Consider the following 11642-nt stretch of genomic DNA (forward strand, 5'->3'; position numbering starts at 1 on the left):
CTAGGTTCTAGCCAGGCATGGTGGCACGTGCATTTAGTCCCTGCACTTAGGAGACAGAGGCAGGCAGATTTATGTGAGATCAAGGCTGGCCTGGTCTACATAGTGAGTGCGAGGCCTGCTGGGGCTATGGGGATACCCTGTTGCAAAAAGTCAAAAATAAAATAATAAAATAAAGCTAGGTCCTTGCTGTTATAAATTAATGGGTTTAGAAAATGTATTTTGTCTTTGTTTTTACTGAGATTTAAAAAAAACTTTTATGTTCAGTATTTTAAAACATCTGTAATTTTGATATCATGCATATATTTGTCTTTTACAGGAACTTTACATTGAATTGGCTCCTCTGTCAAGAATCCTTTCAGGCACCGTCTCAGGATTTTTTTTTACGATTGACACAGTCTTCTTTATTACCATTCTATATTTTAGTGTTAATTATTTGTCTTATTTCTATGACACAAGTTATTTTTAGGAGGATTAGGTAAGTACTTATCAGAATCAATTACATTACTAATTAATGTACTGTGGCATTATATTTATGTGTGTGTGTGTGTGTGTGTGTGTGTGTGTGTGTGTGTGTGTATCTTTTGGTCTGGTGCTACGGATCAAACCCAGAGCCTTGAGCATGTTTGGCTTATGCTCCATTACTGAGCTATATCCAGCCCCAATTCTTTTGAAGAGGCAGGGTTTTGGACTGAGGGTATATCTCTATGCTAGAACATTGAACTAGTGTGCATGAGGCCCTAGGTTCAGTTCAAAGGAGAAAGAGAGCAGGCCAGATAGAGAGAGAGACAGACAGACAGATGTACACACATGCATGCACGCAAACACACACACACACACACACACACACACACACACACACACACACAATTTTCCTGTGCTGCCCAAAATGACCTGGAACTAACAGTCTCAAGTGCTGCTCCTGCCTCAGCCTCCCACACATTTGAGAAGAGGTGTGTGTTACCTGTGTGTGTCACCTGCGTCCTTCCTGTGTACTGTGTTTCAGAGCTTCTGATATGTTCTCTTCTTCATTGGTCTTTATAAATTGACCAGAAAAATCTCATGTTTAGCTTTGTAATTGAATATTTAAGAAATAAATTAAAATTTTACAGAGTCATTTAATAATTTACTCAAATTTTTATTTGCTGTAAGAATAATGTATTTAATTGAAATAAAACTACCAGTGTGATTTGAAATTACTAGAAATTTTTCTGAGGATGATGTCACATGCCTGTAATCTAAGCACTCCAGAGACTGAGCCAGGAGACTGCAAGTTCCAGGGCAGCCTAGGCCACATAGTGAGACCTTGTCTCAAATGAAATACAAAAAAGCAAAACAAAATCATTATAAATTTGATTTTCTTTAATATGTTTATTATGTTTGAAAAGTACTTGTGGCTGTTCTTGGTAATATGTGCCTAGAGTCCCAGCACTTGGGAGGTGGAGACAGGATCATGAGGACAGGGCCAGCCTTAGCTACATAGCAAGTTCTAAGGTAGCTGGGCTACATGAGACTCTATCTCCAAAAAACAAAAATAAATGAAAAAGAAGTACTAGCAGTCAAAAAAAGTAAACCAGATGTGGTACCTCATGCTGTAATTTCAGCTCTATGGAGGCTGAAGCAAAGGGATTGCCTTGAATGGAGTGAGTTCTAGGTCAGCCTAACCTAGTGTGAGACCCTGTTTCAAAACGGCAATGGTAACAACAAAACACAAAGCAAAAAAGGGAAGTGGGTTATATATAGGTTTATGTGTGGTTTTTTTTTTAAACTGTTTTTACTATGTAGCCCTGGCCTAGAAAGCTGCTGCATAGAACTCAGAGAATTCTAGTCATGCACTGCCATGCCCAGCTGGTTTCTTAATTTTGCAGTTTAAGTATATTGATTAGCAGTCATTAGTTGAGTCATAATTCATCTTAGGAAGTGGCTTTGTCTTATCTAGCTGAGTACACGCCTTTAGTCCCAGCACTTGGAATACAGAGGCAGGAGGATCTCTATGAGTTCAAGGCCAGCCTGGTCTACATAGTGAGTTCTAGGCCAGCTGGGGCTATAGGGAGACCCTGTCTCAAAAAAGACCAAAAAAAAAATAAAGTCTTATCTATTTTCCTGAGAATTCATATTTAGTCTTTATCACATCTGTTGTCTTTGGGCTCTGTTAGCAGGGACTAGATATTTCATTAACAGAATGTGCTTTCAGATTTTAAGGACAACTTATGGTTTTTGTTAGGAGGAAAGTAAACATTTTAGATATGACCTTCAAAGATGACAAATAACATCTTTGATTTTTCAAATATGCATTTTCAAGGTATTAAAAAAACATATTTCCTTTATATAGTGGTAAATCCCAGAAAGAAACTGTTACTCTTGAAGATGGACAAATTGGAGAAAAGCCAGAAGTAATTTATCATGTAATTCACACTCTTTTACTGGGTTGTCTTGCAATGGTTATTGAAGGGTAAGTGTATGTATTTAATCTGTTTTATAATTATAGTGGGTGACATTCAAGAGAACATTTGTAAAACTTTTATTTTAAAAATGTTTTGTTTGGCCAGGCATGGTAGTGCAAGCCTTTAATCCCAGCACTTGGGAGGCAGAGGTGGGAGGATCTCTGTGACTTCATGGCCAGCCTCTGTCTACATAGTGAGTTCCAGGCCAGCTGGGGCTAGAGAGAGGCCCTGTCTCAAAAATACCAAAAAAAATTATTTTATTATTTTTTATTTTATACGTTTGAGTGTATTACCTGCATGTGTGTAAGTTCACTTATGTTGTGCAATGCCCACAGAGGTCAGAAGAGGATGCCAGATTCTGCTGGAATTGGAGTTACTGGAAGGTTGTTAGCTGCCATGTAGGTGCTAGGAATTGAACCTGGGTCCTCTGCAAGAGCAGCCAGTGGTTAAGAACACTGGCTGTTCTTGCAGAGGACCCAGGTTCCAATCCCAGCACCCACATGGCAGCTAACAACTGTCTGTAACTCCAGTTCCAGGGGATCTGACAACCTCTTCTGTCCTTGGAGGGCATTGCACGACACAGGTGCACTTACGTACATGCAGGCAATACACGCATACACATAAAATAAAAATAATAAATATTAAAAAAATATATATAAATGGAAATTTACAAATATATCTTCTAGGACTCATGTATTATGTTATATGCTCAAGGTACAGTAGTAAAATGAACACTGTCTCAAACTTTATGTAACTTTTGGCCTAATGGAAGCAGCAGATGTTAATTATACAAAACTAAAATTATAACTTAATGATGGAAGGAGAGGTAAATGGTGCTGTGAGAGTATTTAAAAATAGAATCTGGCCGGGCGTGGTGGAGCACGCCTTTAATTCCAGCACTTGGGAGGCAGAGGCAGGTGGATCTTTGTGAGTTCAAGGCCAGCCTGGTCTACATAGTGAGTTCCAGGACAGCTGGGGCTACAAGGAGACCCTGTCTCAAAAAGACAAATAATAAATAAATAAATAAAATGGGGCAACAAGATAGCTCAGTGGGTAAAGATGCTGGATCTCTGAGTTCGAGGCCAGCCTGGTCTACATAGTGAGTTCCAGGAGAGCTGTGGCTACAGGGAGACCCTGTCTCAAAAAGACCAAAACACAAACAAAAAAACCAGACTCTGATTTGAAGAGATCATAAAGGAAAAGATGCTTGAGTGAAACCCGAATGGTAAGTAGAAATGAACTTGAGAGCAGAAGAGGGAAGAGCATTCCTTGTACAGGAAGGTGTGTAGTATATTACCGGGAGGGCAAGGAGCTGTGCATGATCAAGCCCAGGGTCTGCAGTGGGCCTTGCAGGAGGATATGGGGTTTTTTTTTACTCTGATGTCATTTCTTTTATTGTTTTTAAATGGAAAATGAGCCTTTAATGCCCTGAAACACAGGGTAGCGTAAAACACTTATTTCACTTCTTTGCTAATTCTACTATTATTGCACAATCTTAAATTTGCTCAGGCAAATATCTATTTACAGTCATTTGTCACTTCACATTGGATAGGTAAGATATGAATTGCTGTGTTGTATGAATTTCACAGGATCTGCTTGCACACGCAAACACCACTGTGACCTCACTAGGCAATATTATCTTGTGAGACCACTTTCATGTATGCAACCTCTTGTTGACCAAAATACCCTTATGCAGCATATATATATTAATATATGCATTAATATTCAGATAAATTATGTAACAGTTATGTAGGGAATTTGAATCTTTAAAATGTTGGGTCTGAGAATTGGGAATAATTGGATACAGACCAAGGAAAATTTAAAAGAATTTATTTAAACAATCAGAAAAATATTCCAGCTAGCTGGGGCTATGACTCCCATGCCAATTGTGGAGTCAAGCCCTGAGTTGTGGTTAACAAGCATTTTTATAGGGCAAAACCACAAAAACCATGATCTTTATTCTCATTGGTTAGTTCCCATGGTCAGACCATGGGTCTGTATTTCATTGGTCAAATTTTTCTGAGTTAATGTGTTTCAGAGACTGACTGTTCTCTCCTTGGCCAGGTGTGCTGTTCCTCCAATTGGTGGGCCTGGGTTCGGGCACTTTCTGTGCTGATCTAATCTTAACAGCCAGTTTCCAGTAAATGGTAACTTATGGTTCCAGGAAACAGAAATTTAAAGTTTCTGGGAAACTGAAACTTACTGTAGCTGACATAGCTTGTACAAAATGGAGTCGGCCTGGTTCCTTCATCTCCCCATTGAGTTGTAACTTGGGTTAAATCTTTAAGCCATAGCAAGCAAGCATCTGTACAGAAGCTAAATAGGTAGCAGTTAGCAAGCAGTCATTTGAGACAAGGGGTCCTCCTGAGCAACCTGATCATATTGGGTGTGGAGGACCATTAGTTGGATAGTCTGCAGGCAAGTCCTTACAAATCTAAGGAGAGCATTTATAAGGCAAGGACCGCAGGTAAGAGCTATTACCTGGAGAAGTAGGGGTCTGGCCAGGGCTGTGACAAGAGTAGTTAACCAGGGGGACCAAGAGAACAGTGATTCGTACCAGTTCTGTTGTTGAAGTCTGTCTCTTTTTCTCTCCTGAAGTCTCTTGTGTAGGGCCACTAGAGATTCCCTAATCACCCCTGAGTGGTTGACATAAAAATAACATTGTTCTCCCAGAGCAGAGCATAATCTGCCTCTCTCCAGAAAGAATAGGTCTAGGCCTCTCCAGTTCTGTAGGGCTACCTTGGCCAGGGAGGAAAGGGACTCCTCTAGGTGTTTGACTGACTCCTCTAGGTCCAGGTCTATGGCAACTTGGAGAGCCCGGTAATTCTGGTCCTGTAAGATTAGGGCAGACGTCCCTACCCCAGTGGTGGTGGTGACCCCAATTCATTGTAGGGTGGAAAGCACTACTGCTGTGGTTCCTATGGCTCTCCGGGGTCTAAAAAAGGAGGTGGAGTGGGCTTCCATCTCTATATCAGACCTGTAATAGAGGTGGAGGACCAGTTGTACCAAGATGCAAAAGTCTCCTGCATGGTTGAGTGTGGTGGAATGGCGACAAGTGGTGAGCCCAGAAGAACAGGCCCACCAGGTGGAATTATGGGGGGACACATAGGGAACAGGAGAAGTTGGGTGGTTGAATTACAGAGATGCTAATATGAGGGGGTAACTGACCCCCCCCCTTGGGTGTAATGCAAAGTCCTTGTCTGGTTACCAGGGTGAGGGTGAGGGTTCATCTCCCATCAGGAAGGCCCATCCTGCAGGCGGAGGCATCTGCGGTCAGAAAATAACTTCCTAGGACAGCTATGCCATCATAGTATGGGGGCCCAGGGTCCAGGCAGAGCCAACAACTTTTAGTAAGGTTTGCATTGGTATTATTAAGAAATAGGAAGGCTGCATCTACAAGAGCTAACAGACCCGTCCTGTCCATAGCGAATTTGAAGTAAGAAATAAGTGATTAATTAGGTTTGGAGTAGTGAGGGCTCCTTCAATAGATTGAGACCTACTAGGGGTGAGGGCCTGGGTGGCAATGGTCTGATGAGCTGGCAGCACAGGCTTGGGGTTAGGAGTTGGCAACACAGGCTTGGGGCTGGGGGCTGGCTGTCTAGGCCTGGGGCCTATGGGGGCAGCCTGCACCGGTGTAACGGAGAGACATAGAGTAAACAGGATTCTGGGAGAGCCTGACACATGGAGCCGCATTCCCCATGTGTGCCCGTGATACCATAGAGGCAGTGTGTCGGGATGCCTGCCCTGTGAAGTGAATTTAAGATAACTGGGTTGCATTTGGTGGAGCGTGGTCCCTGAAATGAGGTCCCAGCTGGCGACCAGCCTGAGGAACGACTCCCAGGTACCCTAGTGACCGTAATAAGGTCATCCCCAACAGGGGCTTTCCAGTCAATATCACCCTTTGAGATGCATGACCAAGATTGGCAGAAGAAGTGATCTGGTCCTCCACAGCCAGGCCGTTGCCTTGAGGCAGAGTCCCTGGGACAAACAAACCATCGTTTCATTTGGAGCTCTGGGCAGCTGGCCAGTTGCATCTGTAGGGGGAATTACCAGGGCTATACCTCTTGGGCTCAGACCATCTAGGGGGGCAGCTTGCAACTCCCCAGGCTCCATCCAGGGGATCGCAGAGTTCAAAGGTCAAGTCGGGGGGGGCAGCTGAGAGGCAATCTTTGCCCTAGCCCGAGTAACAGTGTTGGTGAGGACCCAGGTGAAGTTCTGAACGTTGTGGGGAAAGCCGGAACATCCTAGGAGACAAGTGGGAAAGGAAAAAGAGAAACAGAGAAGAAAGAGAAAACTCAGGGACCAGCCATGAGTCTCAACTTGAGAGGATTGTCTGGCATGCAAGTCACTCTCCATCTTTTGTCTGGGTCATCAGAGTGGCTGTTGGGCATGGGCTTCTGGTGCGAGTGATGTATCCAAGTCTTAATACCATCGACCTTGACCACGGTGGGGGTAGTCAGGATCACAGTGTGTGGGCCTTTCCAGCAGGGTCCGAGGGTCTCCTTGTGGTCTGTTTGACCCAGACAAGGTCCCTTGGTTTGAACCTGTGTGACTGGATAGGAGGTTGTTCATACTCATGCCTCAACAGAGGGAAGATAATTGTCCTGGGCCATCTGCAACACCTGGATGGACTTCAGAAACTTAAATTCAGATAAGTCAGTTAACACATCAGATGGCAGCCTAGGGAGTAGGGGTGGCGGTCTCCCATATATAATTTCATAGGGAGTTAAACCATAAGTGTATGGGGTGTTCCTAACTTGATATACGGCGAAAGGCAGGAGGCCTGTCCAGTCATTGCCAGTTTCCAGGGTTAATTTGGTTAAGGTCTCCTTAAGAGTCTGAGTCATCCTTTCTACCTGACCTGAACTTTGGGAGTGATAGGCACAATGAACTTCCAATCAGTCCCCAATGTTTTAAGTAAGCCCTGTGTTACCTTAGACATGAATGCAGGTCCATTGTTCGAGCCTATGACAGAAGGTAGGCCAAACATGGGAATTAACTCATCCATTATCTTTTTGATTACTGTCGAGGCCATTTCCCCTCTGGTGGGGAAGGACTCTACCCAGCTAGAGAAGGTATCTATAAATATTTGGAGATACCTTTAACCATACCTACTAGGTTTGACTTCTGTAAAGTCCACCTCCCAGTGGACTACAGGTGCAGTACCTCTTTTTCTCTTGCCAGGTGGGGTATTCACCCTGTGGGGATTTGTAGCCAGGCAAGGGAGACATTTGGTAATACAGTTCTTTATAAGTTGGTGCAGGTTAAAGATCTTGTAGTATGCGGTGCGCTGGGCGCCAGGTGTGGGGTGTGCGGGTATCTCGGGGCCCCCGCACACACCTGGAGAGTCGCGGCATGGTTCCCACGGGCTTCTCCGCCTTGCCGTGTCCCACGTCGCTGTCCGCTGCTGAGGTGCTGAAAAGTCTGCTGTCGGGGCGTTGCCCGGCCGGGTCCCGCCCTAATTTCACCCGTGCACTTTCCTCAAGATGCGAGATCCACCGGCCACTGGATCACGCGGGAAAGTGCGAGGCGGCTAAAGCTGGGTGTCCGTGAGTCGAAGATGGAAGGATAGCGCCCCCCGGAGAGGCTGGATCACCAGCAGTAAGACACAGGACTCAGCTTAGTCTGTGTTACAGCCCTTTATTAAATGATTCTGCTTGGCTTCAGGTCTCCGTGTTTCAGCTCCTAGCTCCTAGTGATCCAGCTCTCTATTATTGAGGGAAGACTAGGATATTTTATACCATGGGGGTAGTGGTAAAAGCTTTAGCTGATAGGCACTTTGTGAGACACCCTATTTACATATGGAAGTGAACTCCTGCCAGGTTGCCAGACCGCCAGAAAAATCACACAGGAAAGCATGGCATTTCCAGAGCCAGAGGCCATGTTTATGGTAGGGCATTTGTGGCGGTCACTTCAAAAGGTGAGTCAGGAAAATGCTAGGAAAGACACACTGCTGTTAAAAGGAGAGCACATGATCCCGAGCTGCATGAGCTGTCTGGTCATGAAGGGGCTTCTATTTTGCATAACAGAGGTCTCCAACATCTCCCTCTCTTTGATTTAAGATATGAAGAAGTGCCATGCTAGCTCTAAAGTTCAACTCATTTTATCTCGGGAGAATCCAAAGTTTGATAACTGACCATGACCTGTTTCCTGTAGTGATTTTTAGCAAATGGCAGTAACTGTCAGCAGAGAAATCTTTAAAAAAAACAGTGAGCAAGCATAATACACATTATCATCAGAGAGCAGTAAGGGATAGGAGCCATGCAAACAAGGGATTGCTAAGCCAATAGATTACAAAGTTTTTGAGAATGTTAACATTGGTTTCAACAACATTTGATTCATTTACAGAGAAACAGTATCTTTTTTTCCCAAATTCATATACCCTTCCCATGTCCAGCAGTTATTAAGTCCAACGTTCTTTCGTTGTGAAGCACAGCTCTGGTGAGAGAGTTCATTTGTTGTTGGAGAACTCCAGGCTATCAGTCACGAATGTCACTGCTTGGTTCAGCTTGTCTCAGCCAAAGCAGGATCAGGTACAGCTTGTCGCCATAGCAACGTCTCCAGCATTCAGTGCAAGTTTGGGGGAAGAAGATCTTTCTCTGCTGGCAGCTGTGTAGGAGAAAGGGCTTCTTATACCTGGAAGTACTAGTTCACAAAAAGGTGGGCAAAGAGAGAACACAGCAATGTATGCTGTACTGGGGAGGCTTGCTGTGAAAATGTAACTGAATAGTTAGTTAGTTGTTTGAATTCACTTAGATGAAAGTCAGTGAAATCTTTTTTGTTGGCAGTTCCTGGGTAGAGAAGGGTGGTAACTGGTACTGCTGTCAGTAGAAATCTATTGCTGGATGCACAAAAGAAAGCAATTAGACATTGGGGTAGGAGGTGAAGGGAAGAAAGTTAAACTTGTTCTAGGACACAGTTGATTTTATCTGGTCCTCAATCTTTCTTGTAGAATAATCTGCAGGTGCAAGCTGTTGAGAGACATGAAAGTTAGCTGTGGGGTACCTAGAAAATACACCTGAGTGAAATTTTGTTATTACTTTAATGCTCCAGCGATTGTCTCATGGATCTGATCTTTTCCTTGAAAAATAAAATCTCTGGAACATGGTATTAGGGAGAGTTGGGGCTGGCTGAAGCGTTGGTGTTAAGCAAGGTAAAGACAGCCATGAGGATGACAGAGAAGGAGGCTCCAGGGGGACATTTGTGTCATGCAGTCTCCACTAGGTCATGGATCTCTTTCCACGTGATCCGGTGTGGCTTTGGATGTCGTCTCTGTCTCTTTCTTTTCCTTGTCTCTGACAGGGTCATGCGAGCTATTTTTTTCGTGGGTGGGGAGGTGTCGCACATTTCTAGCTGGAACCCAGATAGGCTTTGGTTGATCCTGTGGGAAAACACAAGCAAATCCTCTCCCTGTGGTCAACAATGGATCTGGTCCTTTCCAGAGTCCATCAAAGGGGTCCCTCCATCTGACCATGATGGGTGGTACTGGGTGTGTCTGAGCCCAGTGTCGGCTGATGGGAGGAGCATCTGTCCCTCTATATACATTAAGTACATTAAGGGTGAACAAGGCTAATGTTAATTGAATATTGGGAGAATATGTTGTTTGAGCCTGTCTTTTTAATTGGTCCTTCAAGGTTTTGTGTGACCTTTCCACAATGGCTTGTCTCTGTGGGTTGTAAGGGATGCCAGTGTGGTGGGTGATTTTCCACGCCTCACAAAAATTTTTAAATGAGGAGCTGGTAAATGCTGGGCAATTGTCTGTCTTTAGTTGTGCAGGGAGGCCCATGATGGCAAAGGATGAAATCATATGATTTATTAGCTTTTTTGAACCTTCACCAGCCTGAGCAGTAGCCCAGAGGAAGTGAGAGTAAGTGTCTATAGTTACAAATACATATTTCTGTCTGCCAAATTGGGGGACATGAGTTACATCAATCTGCCATAGGGCATTTGATTTTAATCCTCTAAGATTGATTCCCATTTGCTGTATAGCAGGAGTATGTATAATTGATGCACAAGAAGAACAGGTTCTAACAATATGCTTAAGCTGCTTGAGAGGGATATTGGGAAATCTGAGATGGAGCCCTTTTAAATTAATATGAGTGGCATGGTGGAGGTCTTGGGCATCTGTTATGCTAGCAGGGAAAGTTCCAGCGGTGGCTACTTTATCTGCTATGGCATTTCCTTCAGTAAGAGGTCCTGGGAGAGAGGAGTGGGACCTGATATGCTGGACAAATAATGGAGCCACCCGTTTTTGTAACAGTGTGGAAATTTTAATTAGTAGAGGTGAGATGGGGTTGCCATCTATTTTAATAAAGGAATAACCTAGCCATGGGAGTAAATCAACAGCATAGATGCTGTCAGAATAAAGGTTAAAGGGTTTATTGATTTTTATCAAGAGCCATATAGATAGCAAAGAGCTCTTTAAACTGTGGGGATTTATCAGATAAGGGTTGGAAATATATCATAGGTGGGTCATCAGGAGAGTCATATATGACTAATGGAGCTCCTTTTTTTCCTCCATCTGTAAAGACTGTAATAGTCTCTCTATTAGTTTATGGCAAAAAAGCCTAGGTGGAAGCCAGCAAAATGTTGGAATAACTGACACCCATTTATCTTTGGGATAGTGATTATCAATTTGTCCTGGGAAGCCTATTAAGCTAATTGCAAAAGAGGAGTGATGCTTTAAGAGACATTATACATCTAATAATGAGAAGGGGATAATGAGAGTATCAGGCTCCTTTCCTATAATTTGTATAATTCTATCTCTCCCTTGTCGGACCATGGATGCAAGAGTGTCCACTTCTGTAAGGAAGCGAGGAGCGCCCCCTACTGGCGTGTGAAGCCATTCTAGTAATCCATGTGGCTGATGAATCGCTCCTACCATGGTCGGTGAGGAATTAAATATTAAGAGTTGGCCAGGTAGCTTAGGGTCATATCTGGCTAGTGATGCCTTTTGGAAGTGGCTATTAACTATTTGGAGAGCCCTTTTTGCATCTGGGTTTAGGTACCGTCTGGAGGCTGGGTTTTTGTCTCCCTTTAAGAGATCAAAGAGTGGTTGTAATTAACTTGTGGGCATGGAAAGCCAGGGCCTTAGCCAATTAATATTACCTAGAAAACTTTGAAGTGAGTTAAGTGTGAGTGGATGGGGGACATCCAGGACAGGTTTCAGGGGCCTAACAGTGGTGGGTGTTATTTCAGTCC

General features: G+C 43.8%; 1 protein-coding gene across 1 annotated transcript in view; it reads left to right on the top strand.

Moving 5' to 3' along the window:
- The window catches only part of Dpy19l4 (dpy-19 like 4), a 100149-nt gene that overhangs the window by 60300 nt on the left and 28207 nt on the right, over nucleotides 1–11642 (top strand). The window contains exons 12-13 of the mRNA XM_008847842.2: nucleotides 317–475; nucleotides 2330–2449. Coding sequence (XP_008846064.1) covers nucleotides 317–475; nucleotides 2330–2449 — 279 coding nt within the window. The remainder of the gene's footprint in view (nucleotides 1–316; nucleotides 476–2329; nucleotides 2450–11642) is intronic.

This window comes from Nannospalax galili, unplaced genomic scaffold (assembly GCF_000622305.1).
Source record: "Nannospalax galili isolate Female #2095 unplaced genomic scaffold, S.galili_v1.0 scaffold183, whole genome shotgun sequence".
Taxonomy (NCBI): Eukaryota; Metazoa; Chordata; class Mammalia; order Rodentia; family Spalacidae; genus Nannospalax; species Nannospalax galili.